This window comes from Acinonyx jubatus, chromosome C1 (genome assembly GCF_027475565.1).
Source record: "Acinonyx jubatus isolate Ajub_Pintada_27869175 chromosome C1, VMU_Ajub_asm_v1.0, whole genome shotgun sequence".
In the NCBI taxonomy this organism is placed as follows: Eukaryota; Metazoa; Chordata; class Mammalia; order Carnivora; family Felidae; genus Acinonyx; species Acinonyx jubatus.
The window spans coordinates 13,712,437-13,734,128 of record NC_069381.1 but is presented as its reverse complement, the minus strand read 5'-3'; the positions used below and the strand labels follow the sequence as shown (position 1 = coordinate 13,734,128).

Genomic DNA, 21,692 nt, shown 5'->3' with positions numbered 1-21,692 from the left:
ACAAATGATGTTGATAACCCACCTTTTGTATGTGTGTTTTGTTTGTTCTGCCGAGTGCGTGAGCCCTTGCCGGTTTTTGTTAGCTTGACCTTTATGTGGGGATGAGACTTTGTACTTCCGTGTTAGACTTTCAAGTAGCTAGAAGTTTTTCTACTGTATTTTCCTCCCCTTTAGGCCTAACTCACATTGAAGCTACTGTCAACGCCCTGGTAGACATTATCCATGGTTACTGCACGTGTGAGCTGGACTGTATTAATACAGCATCCAAGATCTACATGCAGATGCTACTGTGTCCCGTACGTATCGAGCCAGCCCCAGATATCTTGTATTGGCCTGGGAGTGTTGGGAAACGTCTTTTTTTTGTAAGTTTGTTAGGAAATATAGTAGACTTAAAGGAAGGTAATGGGAAGTAAGGGTTTTGAATATCAACGAAATCTTTATAATCTCACGCATTTCATGGAATAGAAAGGTTTGAAACAGGGATGGATTTTGTTTTTCTTGTTCAGTGCTAAGTCCCCAGGGAATATACCGGCGGTTGCTACATAGTTTGTGCTAAGTGACTGTTAATTAAATGAGTGTGTGAATGAACGTCAAGATCCAGTTCCAGTGATTGTGTCATAGAAGCTCAATGTTCGAAGTACTGATTTTAGCACAGAGCGAGGATGAGCCTACGATCTGATGCAAAGCCAGATCCATTTGTAGAGAGCCACTGTGACCAGCCAGTCTGTTACCAGGAACTGAGATTCAGGCAGGTAGGAAGTGCGTCTTAATATATACCAGGTCTGGAGATGGGATTAACTACTGAATTTGGTCAGCAGGGTTGCAGGTAAGAGTAGATAGATAGGTCTTTCACACGTATGTAAGTGACTGACCAAGAAAGGAAAGTTTTTTTATAGACAGTTTCGTGAATAGTATAAAACCTAATAAGCATGCTAGTTTTTTGTTTTTTTGTTTTTTTTAACCTCAGGATCCTGCCGTGAGCTTCTCTTGTAAACAAGCTCTAATTCGAGTCCTAAGGCCCAGGAACAAGCGGAGACATGTGACATTGCCATCCTCCCCTCGAAGCAACACTCCAATGGGTAATGTGAAGTCTGGGTTTAGGCTTGTGTGTGCACGTGGTGGGGCCAGGGGGAGGGAGGTGTACAGCCTTAGGAGGTATTGCTCATGTTGACCAAGGTCCTGGAAGCTTTGTTTGTCTATCCTGTGTCTTACCCTGCTTTGTTCCATAAAGATTTTAAGGTGGCACATAAAGATGCCTATAGTAAATAGAATAAAAATAAAATTGAAGCCATAAGAAAACAAAGAAAGGTTAATAGTAAAAGTGAGCCAAGGTTATAGAAAATTTCTGTCCGGAGGTTGTTATGTGTCTTGCATTATTAACAAATGAAGATTTTATATTTGGCTGAAAGCTTCCCGAGAGCTATAGCAAAAATAAGAACAGTTAACAAAAGTCACAGTGACTAAAGACAAAAAACAGTCATTTTTCAGGAAAACTATATTTTCCTAGCATAAGAACTCTTCATTAAGGGCCCATTCTATTGCCTAAGGGGTAGTATCCCCAGTGGTCTTGACCTACAGTAAGTTTGTTAGCAAATATCACAAGAGATACCCCTCCTGATGCACTTGGACACAAGTCAAGGGCATGACATTTAACATTTTAGTAAAAGCAGTTCTACAAAATGTCTGAATATTAGCACGATTATGTAACTCTCTGGTTACTTCCTTGGCTCACAAGTAAATTTCCAATGAAAGTCACATATGTAACTTTAAATTTTCCACTAGTTACATTATAAAGAGTAAAAAGAAGTAAGTCCAGTATGTAAAGAATACCATTTCAACATGCACTCAGTATAAAAATTTACTAATGAAATACTTCCCATTTAAAAAAAATTTTTGTACTGTTTTCAGAATGTAGTGCATCGTTCACACTAATCCCACATGTCTCTTTGGACTAGCTGCATTTTCATTGCTCTGCAGCTACACGTGGCTGGTGGCCACCTTGTGGTACAATTGCAGGTTTATTGGAACGTGTGCAACTTGATGATCTTCAGATAACCTTCCTTGGATATTATTTATTAATGTAAGCTTGAGTTAGGCAACAGTTTGTGCCTCTTTTCTTGGGTGAGAAACTACCATACAGGTAATTGACGTTTCCAGTTCAGGCCTTTGTCATGTGCTTTCACAACCCAGTAAGTGGAAGGCAAGGAAGGCCTCCACCCTCTTCTGACAATTAGGGGTTTAAACCGGACTCCTTTCTCCATTATCAGAAGGGCTTCCCACTTGACACAAAAGCCAGCCTGGGCAGGACCTGTAGCGGTGGCCTCAGTTTCTATTTGACGGTTGTACATTTTAGTTCTGGTTCTTCTCGTAATGGTTATGTAGTATGAAAATCCCACAACACAGCTGTTTTGGACAGGAGTGAAATGATACTCCAGGCTGCCGTGATGTCACAGATAAACATCTCAATTGTACTATTTTCCCGGTCTTGCCCAAGGTCTTGTGGGAGTTGGTGGGAGCTCCTGGGGCCTACTGGTCTTAGATTTTTCTGCCCGTGGAATTCAGGTTGTTTTTTTTTTTTGTTTGTTTCGTTTTATTTTCAGTTTTGGTTTTTTTTGTTTTGTCGCTTCGTCAGCTGGGAAAGTCTTCTCCTAAGGGGGCAAGATCCTGCTGGGCCCAGGGAGTGAGAGACAAGGCTGGGGTGTCCTTGTGGCTTACCTCTAAAGCATAGGGCTCTAGCTGGTAGCTCGTCTTGGGTTTACGCTGCTGCATGACTCTGCACACCACACGCCAAGGGAGGAAAGAACAGGCACTGTTGGGTGACTGGGGTTTCTTTGGCTCAGGAGATAAGGATGACGATGATGATGATGATGCAGATGAGAAAATGCAGTCATCAGGGATTCCGAATGCTGGTCACATCCGTCAGGAGAGCCAGGAACAGAGTGAGGTGGACCATGGAGATTTTGAGATGGTGGTGAGTCTCCGGCAGCAGGAGAGGGGAGGAAGAGTCTCTTAGCTCTCCTCTAGCTCTCATTCTGTGGACTTGCAAAAGCTGCCGTTTACTGTGGGACACTGACAGAGCTTTCTCTCTGCAGTCTGAGTCGATGGTCCTGGAGACAGCTGAAAATGTCAACAATGGCAACCCCTCTCCCCTGGAGGCCCTGCTGGCAGGCGCAGAGGGCTTCCCCCCCATGCTGGACATCCCGCCTGATGCAGATGACGAGACCATGGTTGAACTAGCCATTGCCCTGAGCCTGCAGCAGGACCAACAAGGTAGAAGGCCGTGCCGGGAACAGAGCCGCCCGGCGGCCTTGAGCAGCAGAGAGGGTCTGGCAGTTACTGATATCCGGCTGACTTAGCTTGTCCCCAGATTTGGGGAGAGGTGGATCTGGGTGAGAGCTGTTCAGAGACACAGGTGGAGAGTGACAGGGTCATGGTGGGATTTGCGGTCTGGGAACCAATCTCCTCATTTCTGTTAGTTTGGTCTTTTGGATTATTTCCTCCCAAATCTGTTAGATTCCTCCGGCCTGTGTCCTGCCTGAGCTGAAGGAAGCCTTCCACCATGTCTGTAACCAAACTTGGTGGGTGGACAGCACCGGCTGTTGATTAACTTCCTCCAGGCCAGAGGGGGTCACACGCCGGTGAATTTAGACTCCCGAGGGCAGCAGGCGGCCAAAGCAGTGCTGTGGACGGGGTCTGGAAGGAATGCTGTGCTCACTCTCCACTTGTTTCCCAGGCAGCAGCAGCAGTGCCCTGGGCCTGCAGAGCCTGGGGCTGTCCGGCCAGGCACCCAGCTCTTCCTCTCTGGACGCAGGAACCCTCTCTGACACCACAGCATCAGGTAACTGTCCACAGCAAGGAGCGCGGCTTGGGGCCCCAGGACCCTCCGGCCTCGCTTCTGGTGCTGTGAGAGTGGAACGGGCAGCTGCTTTGACAGGCCATTCTGGACTTCCTGCTTCTGCCTTTGCTTTAGGAATGCGGGCGTGGAGGGCACGGTGATGCAGCTCGGCAAAGGCGCTCGTGGCTCTGCTTCCTGACACTTTGCATGCTGCCTGGCTCCCGCTGGTCTCCCGAGGAAAGGCCGAGAGAGTGGCTTGCAGGGTGGTCAGCTGTAGGGCTCCAGTGACAGCTTTCAGGGCTCTTCGCCAGAGTCCTGACGCTTTAGACAACATGGAAAGGGAGACGAGGAGTAGCTAGAGCTCATGCCATTAACTGTTTTCTCTTCATTTACAAATAAAAGCGAAGCGGCAAGAAGCTGAGTTCTGCTGCAGGTCGGTGAGGCCCACCTGCAGGGGCCTGTGAGCCCGGGAGGTGGGGGTGGAAGTGCAGAGGAACTCGTCAGACCCCGTTTTGTCTTTGCGCTCCACCTCTTTGCTGATCTGATGAGAAAAAACCAAAATGTCTTGAGCAGAGAGTTGGACCAAATAGAGGAGGATGGGACACTGGGTGATCCACTAGAAAATCAACCCCTGAGTGACGTAAGGGTTGATCTAGAGTTTTCCAGAGTGCTGCTTCCCCGTATTTCTTTTTTCCTTCTTTTCTTTCTCTCTCTTCTCTTGGGAGTTTAACCCTGGATAGAAGAGAGGGGGAGAAACTGGCTGTCCCTCTCACCTTGCTGCCGTGGTGTGTGTCGCTTTTCTCCAGTTTCGTTCGTTGCCGTCCTCTCAGGCTCGGAGGTGGCCGTCGTGCCGTGCCGATTGTGTTTCTGCCGTGCTCTGTGGCTGTCTTGGCTTTCTTCCCCCCTGTATCTCATCCAGCGTTTTCCTCCTGTCTCAGCTCAGCCCTGATCCTGGATGCTGTGGCTGTCTCTGGGGAATTTCCTTGCTTCATTCTTAGCGTCTGATGAGGATGATTAGGAGGGGTGAAATTTCCCAATGAACTCCCCTCTGGACCACCTGATCAAAAACCAAACCAAACAAACAAACAAGGTCGATTCAAGAGCTCACGACAAGTGATTTCCTCACATAAGCACAAATGAACTGATTGCAAAACAAATCTTAAAATTCAGAGTTCTGTGCTTTGAACGGTAATGGGTAGTCTCTGATCTCAGCAGGTGTCAGTAACACCTAGACAGTGGTGACTGTGAAGCATTCTAACTAGAAAACTGAGTGTCCACATCACAGATTCTTGTTGGATCTCTGCACTGTCTACTCGCTGTAGTATAGCAGCGAAGGAAATGCCCAGCGAACTGGGGTTTCACTTCTGTCTAAGTACTGTTTGCAATGCACCGTGTACAGTGTTTGTTCCTGTTGGTGATTAACCAGCAAAGCAAATCTCTCCCTTTTTCCTTTGGTGACAGGATGTATCAACCGCATTGTGTCCCCTCTGCACTATGTAGTTTGATGCTGTCGCCCCCAGGAGGGGTTTTTACCTGTAACAGCTCTCGTTATTCTCTTAGCTCCAGCCTCGGACGATGAGGGCAGCACGGCGGCGACTGACGGCTCCACCCTTCGGACCTCCCCTGCTGAGCATGGTGGTAGCGTGGGCTCGGAGAGCGGGGGGAGCGCCGTGGACTCGGTGGCTGGCGAGCACAGTGGTAATGTGGCTGGGGGGCCCGATCTCCCTGGGCAGGGGCGGGAACACACTAGGAGTCTCTGCCTGGGTCCTGGGGGTTGGTTGGTGTCAGGCAAGGGAAGTTTTGAGGGCTCGCTGAAAGCCTTGAGAAATTCATTTGACCTCAACTTTGGAGTTTCAAACGCTCAGGGATAATAGCTTAAGCAGCAGATGGTTAATATTGGGATATTTTACAGGCCACTTTTAGTTGTCTCTTTTTGGAAGAAAGCAGTGACGTGCATAATCCCAAGTCATGATTGATCTAAAACAGTTAACGGTACGACCTTAAAGTCCATCATACTGTGGCTCTTGTCCCCCTCTATTGGGGGAAGCTGTTCTGGACAGTCCTCCTGTTGATGATCTGATGTGTTAACATGGCAGGCCATAGTCTACTCGTTGAAAGGGCAGGGCTCTAGAATGAGAAAGCATGCCATTTTGGTTCGACCTTGTAAACCAGTCTGTGGTTAAAAATTTGAAATGAAAACATTTTGTAGAAGAGATTAAGAGTAGCTGGTAATTTCTAGATTCCCAAGTCAATGTGAGTGTCCTTTGGGTTACGAGATGGAAATTTATCAGCAACAGAGATGAAGATTGTTTTTGTAGGTGGATCTTCTATACCGTAGAACGTTGAGTGACTGGTGCCCTGGGAGTCTTTCAGCATAGTGCTGTGGGGCCAGAATCTTGCATTCACTCCGTATTTATTTTCTTCTTCACGCAGAAGAAAAAACGTTCTAAAGCTACTGGTCGTCTCCTAACTATTGCGGACTTCAGAATGCATTGGGTTCCACCACACTTGGGAGACGATACACACTTTTGTAACCTTTTCCCTCTAGTATCTGGTCGGAGCAGTGCTTATGGTGATGCCACAGTGGAGGGGCACCCAGCTGGACCAGGAAGTGTCAGCTCAAGCACTGGAGCCATCAGCACCACCACCGGACACCAGGAAGGAGACGGCTCTGAGGGCGAAGGAGAAGGGGAAGGAGAAGGAGATGTCCATACTAGCAACAGGTTAGGACTTGGTCATTTGCAGTCAAGAGACTGTGGGAGAAGATTCCAGGAACAGGATGATGGACCAGTTGCAGGAGGTGGCGTCACGATACCAGTCTATTTCTTTTGAAATACCAAAGGCAATAAATTCAGGAAACAGTTTAAGGTCTTAGGAAGCCTTCTAGGTTTGTCTTCTTTACCCTAATTAGGATTACATCAGTGTAGGTTCATGGCAGAGAGGATAGAAAGTAGTTTTTCTCTTAAGGTCCCGGATATCCCTCAGTCACTATAAAGTGATTTTCAGAAAACCGTGTATCTTCCCGCTCAAATCTTTCTTGTTTCCTCATCACCCATGAGCCCATGTTGTAGCATTCTCTTTACAAGCAGCACTATTCTAGGCTCAACAGTTGTAGCTGCTAGGTATGTACTAGAAGTAGTAGCTCCCGTGTTCAGCGTGTTTATAAGGTGACAGAGCAAATACGTGTTTATAGCTGGAGATACCAGTGGTAGGGCATTTGGCAAATTGAAAGCGATCTGTAAAATCCTAATCCGTCTCCTTCAAGAAGTTGTGGTGGTGTTTGGTGCTGGATTGTTGGAGTGAATGTAGTCTGAACTGAGAGGTGACTAGAGAAATACATTTGTGTTCTAATGTTTGTTAGATTTGTTAATAGATAACTACCCACAGGTATCACATTAGTGCAGAAATAATAACTGGCACTTTGAACTCCATGATTTCTACAAAAGGTCACTAGAGCTGATAGGCATCAGAGACATTTTCAGAGGGCGTCAGCGAGTGTCTCCCATATTCCCTGTTTCCTTCCACTTGAACCTCAGTTCTTGGAATATCTCTGATGAAGGTGACCTCTGGCTCAGCTGATGATATTTTGATGGGGTTTGTTTTTTAACTTAACATGAACGGGTTTTTTACTTAATCTTTTTTTTCCTCACTTAATGTGCTCTCTGGGTTAATTCTATGTGTCCAGAGAATGTGGTCTTTGTGATTTCTTGTTTTTTGAAATTTATTTAAAACCTTTTTAATCCAGTCTTCCGTTGCTTGTTAATCAAAATGGTTAACTTTATTTGTGATTAGTGTTAATTACTGATGTATTTGAATTTATGCCTACCTTTTACCTCCTGCTGTTTCTTTGTTTTGCCTGTTTCGGTGCTTCTTTTTGTCTTTGCAGTCCTCTTTTGGGTTGATTTCCTGTGTTTTCATTCCTTTTACCTGCCCCCCCCCCCCCATGTTTGGTATTGCAGTGTCTTGGTGGTTACCCTCCTCATTTCAGTGTGTACGTTTAACTTCTCCAAAACCAGAGTTAACTAAGAGCTGTATCTTCTACCTGAATACTAGAGAGGACCTTAGAAGGCTTGGCCCCTTCTTATCAACTTAAGCGGTGACTTTCCTGTGCTTTAATTTCTTTTTTAAAAAGGCTTTTGAAGCTTTCAAGGTATTGTTACTGTTTTATATAGTTTATGTGGTCAGTGTTTATTCAGATTTACTTATATGTTTACCTCTTCCGGTGCTCGGCATTTTCTTGTGCATGTCAGACCTTCTGTCTGGGATCATTTTCTTTTCTTCTTTTTTTTTTTTTTTAAACTTTTTTTTTTTTTTAAACGTTTATTTATTTTTGAGACAGAGAGAGACAGAGCATGAACGGGGGAGGGTCAGAGAGAGGGAGACACAGAATCTGAAACAGGCTCCAGGCTCTGAGCTGTCAGCACAGAGCCCGACGTGGGGCTCGAGCTCACGGACCGCGAGATCGTGACCTGAGCCGAAGTCGGATGCTTAACCCACTGAGCCACCCAGGCGCCCCTGTCTGGGATCCTTTTCGATTGAAGATGTCATTTAGATTTTCCTTTAGGGGAGGGTGGCTGGTTACAAAATCTCAGATTTTTCTCAGTCTGAAAATGTCTTTATTCAGCTCACATTTTGTAGACATGTTTTTGATGGGTATACAGTTTTCTTTGAGAGTTTTCTCCCGCCAAATTGAAAATGATACCTACCGTGAGAAGTCACCTGCTGTCATAATTACTGCTTCTTCGAAAATAGTGTCCTTACTGCTGCTTATAAAATCTTTATTTTATCATCGTTTTTAGGATATGGTTAGGATGGGTTTCTTTGCATTTCTTCTACTTAGTGGTCTTTGGAAATGTTGAATGTTTGAGTTAGTGTCTTTTTATTCTAGACGATTCTCACCTATTATGCTCAACAGATACTGCTTCTGTCTCGTTTTCTGTCATTTTTTCTTTCTGGGAGCCTACTTAAAATAGATGTTTTACTATCATATTCTCTTTTCCATCTCTCATGATAGCTTTTTTTTCTTTGAAAAAATCACCTGTGCTTAATTTATAGTTTCTTACGATCTGTTTGAAGCTTTCCAGTTGTTTTTGTTACATCTGTTTGTAGTTGTAAACCACATTAATTGATTTTTCTGTTATTAAACCAACCTTGTGAGGACACTTGCTTGTGATATTCGGTCCTTTGCATCACTGGATTTGAATTGCTAATATTTTATCTAGACCTGTAATTTTTGTTTGAAATGTTTTTGTCAGGTATTGGTATTTATATTATTCTGGCCTCCTAAAGTGAGGACATGTTTCCCCTTTTGCTGTCTTTTAGAAGAGCTTATGTGAGAACAGCATTATATAATCTATAAATTCTCTTATAAAAATTTAGCAGTGGACTCATCTGGTCTGGACTTTCTTTAAGGGAAGATTTAAAATCACAGATTCAGGGGTGTCTAGGTGGTTCAGTTGGTTACGTGTCTGACTTTTAATTTCAGCTCAGGTCATGATTTCACAGTTCATGGGATCAAGCTTCCTGTTGGTCTCTGTGTTGACAGTGTGGAGCCCGCTTGGGATTCTCATTCTCATTCTCTCTCTCTCTCTCTCTCTCTCTCTCTCTCTCTCTATCTCCCTCTCTCCCTCTCTCCCCCTCCCCTCCCCCTCCCTCCCCCTCCCTCTCCCTCTCCCTCTGCCCCTCCACCCCTCCCCGGCTCATGTTCTTTCTGTCCCTTAAATAAACTTTAAAAAGTTTACAGATTCATTTTTTAAATGATACAGAATTTTTTATGTTTCCTCATGTGTCAGTTTTGGTATGTTGTCCTTTTCAAATAATTTGTTAATTTTTTAAAGATGTCTGTTGGCATAAAGCTGTTATAAACTTTTTTTTATCATCCTTTTAATGTCTAGGATCTGTAGTGATTACCTTTTTTCATTTCTAATATTGGTAACTTAACGTTTTTATTTTTGATATATTTACAAATGTTTTTGAGAGGGAGCGTGCGCAAGTGGGGGAGGGACAGAGAGAGGGGGAGACACAGAATCTGAAGCAGGCTCCAGGCCCTGAGCTATCAGCATAGAACCCGACACAGGGCTCGAACTCCCAAACTGTGAGATCATGACCTGAGCTGAAGTCAGAAGCCTAACCAACTGAGCCAGCCACCCAGGTGCCCGTGTTCTTTTTTTAAAAGTCAGTTTTGTTTGGAGTTACCAACTTTATTTACAAGGAACTGACTTCTGCCTTTGATTTTCCTGTTTTATGTCTGCTTTCTATTTTATTTCCACTCTTTTTAAAAAAAATTTTTTTTTAAAGTTATTTATTTTGAGAGAGAGAAAGAGAATGAGTATGCCAAGCGGGGCAGGGGCAGAGAGAGAGAGAGAGAGAGAATATCTCAGGCAAGCTCTGCACTGTCTGCATGGAGCCCGATCTGGGGCTCGAACCCATGAACTGTGAGATCATGACATGAGCCGAAATCAAGAGTTGGGACGCTGAAGCGACTGAGCCACTCAGGTGCTCCTTATTACCACTCTTACTGTTTCTTTTTTCTGCTTACTAAAGTTGGTGTAGTACCTTATTTTTGGGTGGGGGGGGGTTAATTTTTTGTTCTTTTTCTAGCTTAAGATGGAAGCTGGGGGCTCAGTTGGTTGAACGTCCAACTCTTGATTTCAGCTCAGGTCATGATCCTAGGGTTGGACCAAGCACTAAGATTCTCTCCCTCCCTCCCTCTTCCCTCTCCTCTGCTCATGCTCTCTCTCTAAAATACAGAGGGAAAAAAAAAAAGATGGGAAGCTTAAATAATTGGTGTTCCACCTTTCATTTTAAGTACATATTTGAAGCTATATATTTCTCTCTAAACTTCCCTTTAAATTCTGCTTTAGCTAGATCCCATGTATTTGGATGCATTGTATTTCATCGCTCTTCAGTTCAGAATGTTTTTTTAAGTTCTATTGTAATTGGATCTTTGTTCCATAGGATATTTAGAAGTATGTTGCTTGTTATTTTTCCATTACTAATTTACGATTTAACTTACCATGGTTGGGAACATACTGTGTGATTTCAATCCTTTCAGATTTCTTGAGACTCCACATTGCTTTTTTCTTTTTAATGTTTATTTATCCTGAGAAAGAGCAAGTGAGCGGGAACAGGGGAGAAGGGCAGAGGGAAACAGAGAATCCTGAGGGGAGGCTCGATCTCACAACTGCGAGGTCATGACGTGAGCCAAAATTGAGTTGGACGCTCAACCAACTGAGTCACCCAGGTGCCCCTCGGCATTGCTTTTAAAATGATGTTTTATCTTTTTATACCTTTAGCGTCTTTAGGAAGGCCATTTTAGGTAATCTAGCCATGTTAGTAATAGAAATATCTAAAGTGGCTTTAAGTTAAGTTTTGGTTTTTTCAGGGATAATTTAGTCGAGCAATTGTTAAAGTCTTTTCTTTTAAAGAGTTTTTAGTTTTAAGTAATCTTTACACCCAGTGTGGGGCTTGAACCTACAATCTCGAAATCAAAAGTTGCATGCTCCACCAACTGAGCCAGCCAGGCACCCATGACCCGTTTTAAATAATGTTAATAACTGTTTTTTTTTTTTTTTTTTTTTAACGTTTACCATTGAAAGAGAGAGAGAGAGCATGTGCGTGAGCAGGGAAGGGGTGGAGAGAGAGGGAGATACAGAATCCGAAGCAGACTCCAGGCTCCGAGCTGTCAGCACAGAGCCCGACTCAGGGCTTGAACCCACGAACCGCGAGATCATGACCTGAGCCGAAGTCAGACGCTTAACCAGCTGAGCTACCCAGGCGCCCCAGTAACTGCATTGTTGTTACTTTAAGCCACTAAAGAAAAGGAAGTTGCAATTTTTCGTGTAGAGTTTACTTTTTTTTGGTTAGACGTTTTTTGTTTTTTTTTTAAAGTCAGCTCCATGCACAGCACAGATCCCAACATGGGGCCTTTGAACCCACGAACCTGGGATCAAGACCTGAGCTGAGATCGAGAGTCAGATGCTTAACTGACTGAGTCACCCAGGCACCCCCTTTGTTTGTTAGGCTTCCCATTTAAGAGTTTGAAAAGCCAACAGTCTGACAGCATCTTGGTCCAGGTCCAGACTCTGCTCATTTTATTGACTTTTCTTTCATACACGTGTATTCACAAGTATGTTCTGCGTATCTGAAGATTTTAATCCCATCGCAAAGCTTGCTATGTTTTATCCTGCAAGTGTTGAACTGCTACCATCATCTTACTTTCTTTGCTATGTCTTGTACATTCCTGAGCAGTTCTTACTCGTTTGTGCTCCCCACACAGCTTGCTTTGTTCTCGGATGCATAAGTGAGGTTTTAGGTGTAACTGTATTCTGAAGGACTGTTAGCTCATTCCTTTGAGTTATTTTTGGAATCATGGTCATTTATCATTCAAGTAAGACCCCATACTTAGGTTCAAACTTTTACTACTTTGAAAATATTCTGGATATCTCTTGGGGTATGTTAATACCTGAAAATCCCTTTTTTATGTGTATGTAGGCATACGGCTTGTTATACACAGTCTGTAAAGTAAAATGAAGCAAGATCAGTTTACGTATTATGAGAGCGAATCCATTAACTCAGCAGATGCACTCTTAATCTGTGTAAGATTATGTGTTAGATGAGACTGCCAACCGGCCTGTCTAATAAGATGCTAATAAATTAATTTTCATTTTGGTCCTGTCTTGAAACAGCATATTCACAAGAGACCCAGAGGTACGCATATGATAGGGAAGCCCAGCCGTGTATGCAGATGAAGAAGGCTAGTTAGTGCCTAACTGAATGTGTGGGAGAGCTCATGGGTCCAGTGGAAAGGGTGGTGTTGAAATTGAATTTTACACTAGGAAAAATGATGGGGGAGTGGAGAGGCTAAAGCGGTGCTGGGCCTTCCTGAAGACTTGAGAAGCAAGGAAAAGAAAGGCCTGGATCACTGTGCAACTGGATGATGCAGACTTTGCAGGTGGAGGAATCCCAGAAGATAATGCCTGGAGGCAGAATGGGGCCATGTGTTGGAAAAAGCCATAGAGTGCACCATACTGAAGGTGTGATTTTGCTACTGAGAACAACTAGGGCCCGATTGCTTGAGACATATTTGCAACTTCTCCTGTAGCAGGTTTTCAGGGCCATCAGTTGCATCTTGGAATAGTTTGTTCCTTTTAGTGGAACGAGATTTCTCCTGTGTTGCTGGTATACCAAACAGGCATCTCTGAACATTTTGCTGATGCTAGGATCATTCCGAAGCAGTAGGCTCCTTGTTTACCTTGGTGGCAGGAGGAAAGAACTATATTCGGCCGGTTAGTGGTTGTGAACTAGCTCACATTTCATGTATTTTCCTTGGCCTTTTAGGCTGCACATGGTCCGTCTGATGCTGTTGGAGAGACTACTGCAGACCTTGCCCCAGTTACGAAATGTTGGAGGCGTCCGGGCCATCCCGTACATGCAGGTATCCCTCAGTTCACCCGGGTCTGTCACGTTGTGGTTGGACCATCCTTCGGCGTGTTCACGTGTCTCTCCTAGAGGCTCTGTAAGGCGTTGTTTGGTGTTAGGTCAGAGAATAATGGAATGCAGCTTTGAATTGCAAGTTTTAGCCCTAAATTCTATAGGTGAAAAGGCCAGGGGTCGGAGAATTTAAAAAGATGTCTGCAAGTCCTCCAGCTAGTTACTGACAGAGCCGGGAGCAAATGTCTGCTCCACAGATGCTTGGTGTATGTGAGTCTGTATTAACACAGTGTTGGAATGTGGTCTGCTAGCTGTTCTCGCACTAACTGCCTTCGTCTTAGGCAGAGAGCTCTTTACTTTGGGCACAGCACACTGCCCCCTGTCAAGCCACTTTGGTTGATTACAACGTAGTTTAGTTGATTTGTTTTGCAGACTGTTTGCAAAACGCCTTCTGTGATGCCACGTGTGGCGTATACCAAAGTTCGACTCTTCCGACTCCGGACACTTCACCTTCGGATACCTCGAGATTTAGGACCTTTTCGTGGATCAGAGTTGTGACTGACAGGGGCGTCAGGAGGATCGGGGTTTCTTCCGAAACACCTTGTGTTAGAGTCGTCCTCTAGGGTACTGGTCCTCAACGTTTTACCTCTCTGTTGACTTCCAGGTCATTCTGATGCTCACTACAGATCTGGATGGAGAAGATGAGAAAGACAAGGGAGCCCTGGACAACCTGCTCTCCCAGCTAATTGCTGAACTGGGCATGGACAAAAAGGTAAGGTTGGAGAGTCCCACTGTGTCAGGAACAGGCACGGGCTGAGGTCCTTCCAGCCTGCCATCCTTCCCTTAGAGGAGCTTCACTTCATTTCTGGGGGGCACCACCTGAACAGGAGGGCTCCGGTTCCGGTGATTCAACGAAAGCAGTAGGCCTGCGTTGGCCCAGGCCTCCTGTTAGGTCTGGACGTAAATGAGGAACAGACCAAGTCTCTGCCCCCACAGACCTTTTGTAGTTCCCCAAGCTGAAAACAAGAAATTAGTTACTTGTATCAGAACATGGGCTCTTAAGCGTAGCAGGCTCTAGCTACTCCAGGTGTGGTCCACCGATAATCGGAGCTTGTTTTGACTGTGACTCCGTGTGAAGAACACATAGGCTGGAAGGAGTCTTGTTGAGAGGAGGCTTCAGGCTTAAGGTAAACGGGGGCTTCTGGGCTCTGCTTCTGCCTGCAGGACGTGTCCAGGAAGAATGAGCGCAGTGCCCTGAATGAAGTCCATCTAGTGGTAATGAGACTCCTGAGCGTCTTCATGTCCCGGACCAAATCTGGATCTAAGTCTTCCATATGTGAGGTACTGTCTCTTTGAGCATATGGGTGTGTGGAAAGGAAAGAGGATTGTCGGGTTGATGCTGGGGCTGAGGGCACAGGTGGTAGTTAGAATAAGGCCGTTGTCTATTGTCATTCTAGAGGAGACAGATTCTAAGCTGTCACCTCTTCCAAGAGCAGAGCTTCCACCTTGTTCAGAGTACCTTCCAAGTCCTGATCTTTGCCAACAGTCCTTCCAAGTGGAGCGGTTACAGGGTTTGGAAGTTCCATTATTGAAAGGAGGGGGCTATTCTGCAAGGCGCAGGGTGGCTAAGAGGATTCCCCTACTGTATGTTGCTATGAGGTATGGTAATAAAGCAGAGAGAAAGCAGCGTGTGCGTGGTGGAAAGGAGATTAACACAAAGCAGAGAAGGTGGAAATGGAGGCTGAACTGCATCCAATCTTAATGAGCTTATGAGCTGTGGGGTTTGCTGGGATTTGCAAGGCTCTCCTAATGGTTTTATTTACAGTGGCTTTTCCCCTGCTTTTTTATTCATGTGATTACTTACCCCATCTCCTTTAGAAGCTGGTTCTGTAGAGAGAGCCCCTGCTGGGAGGGTGGGGGTGCTATCTGGTGCTCACGGTGGAAAGTTTTCCCTCCCCTTGAAATGGGCCACTTTTCTCGTTGCCCAGGGAAGAAAGAAAGCCACCCTTCCCGGTAGAGAGGTTACCTAGCCCGTGCCCCCTTGGCCTCTGGCAGGGGTGTGGGGTGGGTAGAGCTGGGAACCTGGGGACCTCTGGCCCGAGATGAGCTCAGTCCCTGGACTGCCACTCTGAGAACGTCACCGTCGTTTCCTCCCCGCTGCCTCCAGCTGCTTCACGAGCCACCCTGACTTCTTCTCTCTTTTTCCCCAGTCCTCTTCCCTCATCTCCAGCGCCACGGCAGCGGCCCTGCTGAGCTCTGGCGCCGTGGACTACTGCCTACACGTGCTCAGATCCCTGCTGGACTATTGGAAGAGCCAGCAGAACGACGAGGAGCCCGTGGCTTCCAGCCAGCTGCTGAAGCCACACACGACGTCATCCCCACCTGACATGAGCCCGTTCTTCCTCCGCCAGTACGTGAAGGTGAGGCCTCTCCCTGGATGTAGAGCGGCTCCTGCCCTCCTCCTCTCTGCTGTCTGTGAGTAGGGTCCGAGGAGCCAGGGCAGGGAGCCTGCTGGAGGCAGCCTGTGTTCCTCGGGGTAGGGGGGGGGCGGTTACTCTCGGCGTGATTTAGTGAACGACCACTCCTCCCGACCTACTGGGGTGCAGACTCCTGCCCTTTGTAAAGCCGGGGAACTGAGTGAAATCAGACAGATGCGTCCTTGCATGTGAAGCTCCTTAGAAAAAGGTGAGAAGGCACAGGGCAGTGTCAGTAGTGACTGCGTCCTGCTGTGTATGTCAGACTCCCCTGTGGTTGTCAGAGCCCCTTCAGTGGGCTTGTTTAGAAGATGGGCTTTCTGGTCAGGTGAGTTTGGGAACCAGCATTCCCACTTCCCAGCCCCGAAGGTCGGGCAGGTTCCGTCTGGCCTTAGTGAGCCTCAGTTTGCACGCTGGGAAATGACGCTCCGCGTAGGGTCAGCTGTGTGGGTTGTCGTAAGCGCTGAGTGGCGTGGCGCAGTAAAGCCCGGCGTCGAGTGCACACTGGTGCCCATTCTGTGTTCATCATCTCTACCACTGCTGTCCGTCTGCATCTGGGCAGTGGCCTTCTGCGGTCGGCACCTGCTGTGCTCCCCATGGCACACGCCGAACTGCTTTGAATAGTTCAGGGATAGGATAGGCATAAAATGTGAACCTCACTGTGTCCTTCTCTTTAACCCTTTGCTGGTCTTCCATAACTTTTAGGCCAAAAAGTTCTCTGAGAACCCAACGATCTACTTAACTCTTCAGCTGCGTCACTATGCATCCTGGCACGTGGCCCCCCTGATCTGTGCCTTTCCCCACATGTGGCACGCCACTTTCCTACCTGCTGTCTTTCTGAACTTCTTTCCATTTGCGTCACTTCCTTTCCCTCTAAGCTAATTCCTAGTCCTTATTCCAGACCTGGCTCTCATGCGCTGGATCCTGGGAACAACCTCCCCAACACACACTTCCCTGCTACCAGGTCGGATGGAGATGGCCTTTCCCCGGGTCCCCAGAGCACCCTGTACACACATGTGGAGTCTTCCCCTTATTTGCACCTCCTGTGCTCGGCAAAGGACCGATGAGTAACTGGCGATTGAATACACGAGACACGTTGGGCCCAGACTCCTGCAGGCTCTGCCCAGAGAAACACACAGCCCGCGGGGTATCTGCTGCTTCCGCCATCCCCACAGCCCTCAGTTGCCCTGCCTCCAGGGGATGTGTGTTTAGTGATCTGGCTGCCTTGCTTTACTGAAATGTCTTTTGTTATAGCAGAAGGTTATGGATCTAGGGAATGGAGTGCATCTCTCGTAGGAAGTCAGGAATCCTTCCTCACCACTGTTTTTTTTTCCATTTTTTCCCTTTAGAAGTTGAGTTTTTGTGTCAAGCAGAGCACAGCCAGTCAGCATCAAAGCCCACAGAGTGAAATGTTAGAACTTTCAAGACAAGCGAGATCTGTGTCTAGATGTACATGCAACCTTTGCATGTAACAAAGTTGCCCTCAGGAGCCTGGGGTCTTGCTGGGTTCAAACTCAACTGTCAGACAGCGATGGTTCCCATTTGAAAGGTGCCATTTGCTAATTCCAACATAAGCTATACCTAACAAGCAGCAAGCCGGCCTTTTTCCTAGTTGTGGTCATGGAAAACCGCCTGTCACAGGTTCTTACACAGGTGTTCTCCCTCCAGGGTCATGCTGCTGATGTGTTTGAGGCCTACACTCAGCTTTTAACAGAGATGGTCTTGCGGCTTCCTTACCAAATCAAGAAGATCGCCGATGCCAACTCTCGAATCCCCCCTCCTGTCTTTGATCATTCTTGGTTTTACTTTCTCTCAGAGGTAAGTGAAGGCCCCAGGCAGCATGCCATTCCAGGAGAGGACATACTGGCTGTGACAGCCTTTATGGCCCCCTTCTGTCCTCGCTCCCAGGAGGTGTTGCCCCCAGCAGCGCCGCTCACACTGTGTTGATCTTGCCCCGGGTGTCCCGTGTGGTGAAGCTGTGGAAGATGGCTGTCAAAGCAAGCCGTGCCTCTAGATTTTAAGTCCATACGTTTAACTCTTTCTGTGTATGGTAGGAACAGACAAGTTTAAAAATTTGAATGCTGGTAAATAGAGAATGTAGTAAAGTTACGGAGAGATTTTAACGTAGGGGATTGCTTGGACCACCATTGGAAAACCAGAAAAGGAAAAAAGGGAAGCCAGAGACAGTGACTACAGGAAGCAGCCACCAGAAACCCGCGTGTGAAGAGGAGTCAGCTGGGTGGGCCCGAGGTGGGGGTGCTGCTTCCGGTGCCCCAGGAACTCTGAGGGGCCGCGGTGCGGTCGATTCTGGAAGTATGCAAAGAAGCTGATGATCAGAACCAACTGTAGTTGGTTTGTCCTTGGATGCTGAAAAAATGACGGAGGCTGCCAGCGTGAAGGGCTATTGCCAGCATAGCAGGCAGACAGGAAGGAGCCGGTGCTTTTTCCTCTTGCCCTCTGTCGTGCCTTTTTGTTCCCTGTTGGTAGGACCGGAGGGGGAGCCAGCTGGCAGAGAGGCAGTGTAGTTAGCGTGCTTCTGGACCGGCCATTGCAGGGCGGTGTGTGGTGGGGCAGGTCTGGGACCGCCGAGATTTGGCAGTTTAAGATTAGCCACCATCACAGCAAGCTTGAGATTAACTCTGGGAAGAGTGACCTGTTAGCAAACCCCAGATGACCATTTCAGGTTTCCCCACCTCTTTGACCAGAAAGAGAGATTCTGAATATGTTTTCTTGATCATTTCACTCTGGGTGGGCTGGAGTGGGGGCCGGCTTCCCTGTAGATTCCAAAGGATTCCAGTAGGGGAGTGGGGATACGGCTGTTTTCCCCTCTCTGACGTCTGTCTTTCCATGCCTGCCTTTCTTCTGGTTTCTGTAAGGAATACTGCGGTTAACTGGAGGCCGGCTTGGCCGTGAGGAAATAGCTTAGCTTGCGTTTCTTACCAATTTTTAATGACAGTTCGTGAACACCTGGGGTGTCACTGCTGTCACAGTTCCTGAGTCATTGGCTTTTCGTGTTGCTTTTCCCCTCAAGTACCTGATGATCCAGCAGACTCCGTTTGTGCGTCGCCAAGTCCGCAAACTTTTGCTCTTCATCTGTGGATCAAAGGAGAAGTACCGCCAGCTCCGGGATCTGCACACCCTGGACTCCCATGTGCGTGGGATCAAGAAGCTGCTGGAGGAACAGGGGATATTCCTCCGGGCAAGCGTGGTTACAGCCAGCTCAGGCTCCGCCCTGCAGTACGACACACTCATCAGCCTGGTATGAGGGCGAGGGGGCAGGGTGGGGCAGACAGAGGGCGGGTGATGCGGCTCGGCCAGCGAGGCGGCAGGATGGAGCAGAACGGGGCTTTTAAACATGTAGAGGACGTGAAGGCCACAGTTGAGCTCAGGGCGAAACCGCGGTGCTGTACATCCGGTGCAGTTGGCGTCAGGGTCTGAGATTTCCCCACCACCGTTCCCACTCCCGCCTGATGTCATGAGTCGTGGCGTGACCAGTCATGACCAGTGTCGCTGGCTCCACCAGAAATTTGCACACCTCTGAGTTCTGTCCTTCAGCACTAAAGACATGATGTGTTACTGTCTGAAAGCGGTTTGGACTTTGGGGATCAAATCGAATCATCGCATAGGAGCATCTAGAAGAGGACGTCTTCGGTGTTCAGTATTTCTAAGCTAGTGTCCTTCCTGGGGTGCTTTTAGCAAAAGAAAAGGTGGGAGTGCGGGAAAGAAAGGGCAAAGTAACCTGGGTCGTAGTTTACCGTCACGGTGTCTCTCTCTCCTGCTGTGTTACTGAGCGGCCTGCAGGGTCCCTGTAAACAAAGGGCGTTTGTGTGGTGGGTGTAGCCCAGAGGAGGCTCCGTGAGAGCTGCAGTGTGTGCACTTGGGGAACCCGGGGCACGGGGTCAGCAGCCGTGCACAGGGGGTTGTGCTCAGTATGCAGTCCGGAGTCAGGACAGTGACCCCTCAAGTGCGGGCTGCCTGGCGGGGCTGCTCACCTCTGCGGATTGGTTTCCATTTCAGATGGAGCACCTGAAAGCTTGTGCGGAAATTGCTGCCCAGCGCACCGTCAACTGGCAGAAGTTCTGCATCAAAGACGACTGTAAGCAGCGCAGCTCCTTCGGGCTGCTGTTACTTCGTCGTCCCTTTGAGAACTAGGTAGTGAGGCCCACTGTGTGCCAAGCACTGGCCTGGATGCCGGAGACGAAGCTGTGAGCAAGACACGTAGCTAGAACTCTGCCTAGCTGAGAAGAAAAGTCAAAACTTAGGAGCGATCAGGGTCAGAGACAAAATTCGGGGTGCTCTGGGGGCACAGAGTAGGAGCAGCTGACCTCCAGATTATAGAGCTAAAACTAAAGAGGAGCCGGTGGGGTCTAGAGAGTCGTCTTCTTCGAAGAAGTGGGGGCTGAGAGTCGATCTCGAGGTAGCTGTTTGGACATTGGTGAGGTATTTCTGCAGCGGGCATGAGTTCTGGGCGGCATCTGGCAGAGCAGCCTCGGAAAGCAAGCCGGTGGGAATGGGGCCGGTCCTGGCTGGGTGCAGACACGGCTCCCGTGATGGGGAAGTCCGCGGTAATTGTCTCAGAACCGAGCCCCGGTCTCCTCTGCCCACAGCCGTCCTGTACTTCCTCCTCCAAGTCAGCTTCTTGGTGGACGAGGGGGTGTCTCCGGTGCTGCTGCAGCTGCTGTCCTGCGCCCTGTGCGGCAGCAAAGTCCTCGCCGCTCTGGCGGCCTCCGCGGGCTCCTCCACTGCCTCCTCCTCCTCGGCGCCTGTGGCTGCCAGTTCTGGACAAGCCACGACACAGTCCAAGTCGTCCACGAAGAAGAGCAAGAAAGAAGAAAAGGAAAAGGAGAAAGAGGGTAAGCGTTTGTGACCAGGGTGATGGGTTCTGCTTCCTCTTGGAGCACACTGTTGATGCTCCTTTCAGGAAGGGCTTTCACCCGGATGTGCTAGGGACCTAAAACTCAGATGCCCTCTAGTGTCTAGTTTTGGTTTTATTTTCCTTTACACCTTACACTTGTGACTTCCCGTACCAAGGAAAGGCCAAAGGGCACTGAACGTTTTTAGTAAGCCAAGTTTGTTTTTCCATGAAATAATAAATCACACTTGCTGTGTGAGAAGGTTGTCAGTGTTAAATGATGCTCGTAAATGCACCTTGTGAACTGTTAAATGCCCCACAAATGGAAGCTGTTTTAGTGGACTCCCTACCATCGAAAAGACAGAAGCCTTTCTGTTTTCACTGCTTTTCATGGTTCTCGGAGGCCTGAGACCGGTGATCAGCAGAGCAGGGGAGGTGGTTTACGTTCTCCCAATTAATGATACAGGTAGATATTTTAGGTAACGGATCTCCGACGTAGCCGTGTTTGTTCGGTGCCAGACTTGCGTCGGCCCTTTGTCCTGTGCCTTTTTGGTGGCGTTATTGCACGTCTGTATCATTTGGGGCTGGCCTTCTGGTTCTCCTGTAAACAAAGTTGTTTTCAAATTAAAACCATTTAGTTGAAACTCTTAGACATGGACAGAATCCCCTCCCTCTCCATCTGGTGTCACTGGCTGTAGGACCCTAGACCATGCTTCCTGGTCTCCAGTCCTCAGTCCCGCCCTGATCTTGCAGGTGAGAGCTCAGGCAGCCAGGAGGACCAGCTGTGCACAGCTCTGGTGAACCAGCTGAACAAATTCGCAGATAAGGAGACCTTGGTTCAGTTCCTGCGTTGCTTCCTGTTAGAGTCCAATTCTTCCTCAGTACGCTGGCAGGCGCACTGTCTGACGCTGCATATCTACAGGTGGGGTCCGGGGCTAGGTTTTGGCGGTCTGCATGGGTCCAGGACCCGAGTGGACGATGTGGTTCTGTCTTGGCTTCATGTTACATGCTCACGGTTTCAGTCTCGGTATTTATATCGGTCTGGATCCTCTTGACTGTTACAGGTGTCTTCGTGAGGTTAGCCGTTCTTAGCCATTAA

At 47.6% G+C, this 21,692-nt stretch overlaps 1 protein-coding gene across 6 annotated transcripts in view; it reads left to right on the top strand.

The window, feature by feature from the left end:
• UBR4 (ubiquitin protein ligase E3 component n-recognin 4) overlaps positions 1–21,692 on the top strand; it is a 131,826-nt gene that overhangs the window by 65,078 nt on the left and 45,056 nt on the right. For 2 of the 6 annotated variants that reach the window (XM_027060248.2, XM_053208010.1), the window contains 16 exons: positions 175–296; positions 968–1,079; positions 2,841–2,971; positions 3,093–3,270; positions 3,734–3,838; positions 5,396–5,533; positions 6,384–6,558; positions 13,175–13,271; positions 13,932–14,039; positions 14,492–14,608; positions 15,478–15,687; positions 17,410–17,559; positions 18,773–19,000; positions 19,759–19,837; positions 20,349–20,594; positions 21,347–21,515. In XM_027060248.2, the coding sequence (XP_026916049.2) occupies positions 175–296; positions 968–1,079; positions 2,841–2,971; positions 3,093–3,270; positions 3,734–3,838; positions 5,396–5,533; positions 6,384–6,558; positions 13,175–13,271; positions 13,932–14,039; positions 14,492–14,608; positions 15,478–15,687; positions 17,410–17,559; positions 18,773–19,000; positions 19,759–19,837; positions 20,349–20,594; positions 21,347–21,515 (2,365 nt within the window). Of the gene's footprint in view, positions 1–174; positions 297–967; positions 1,080–2,840; positions 2,972–3,092; positions 3,271–3,733; positions 3,839–5,377; positions 5,534–6,383; positions 6,559–13,174; positions 13,272–13,931; positions 14,040–14,491; positions 14,609–15,477; positions 15,688–17,409; positions 17,560–18,772; positions 19,001–19,758; positions 19,838–20,348; positions 20,595–21,346; positions 21,516–21,692 lie in introns of all 6 variants that reach the window. The other 4 variants (XM_027060246.2, XM_027060245.2, XM_053208018.1 and 1 more) reach the window with 3 other exon arrangements.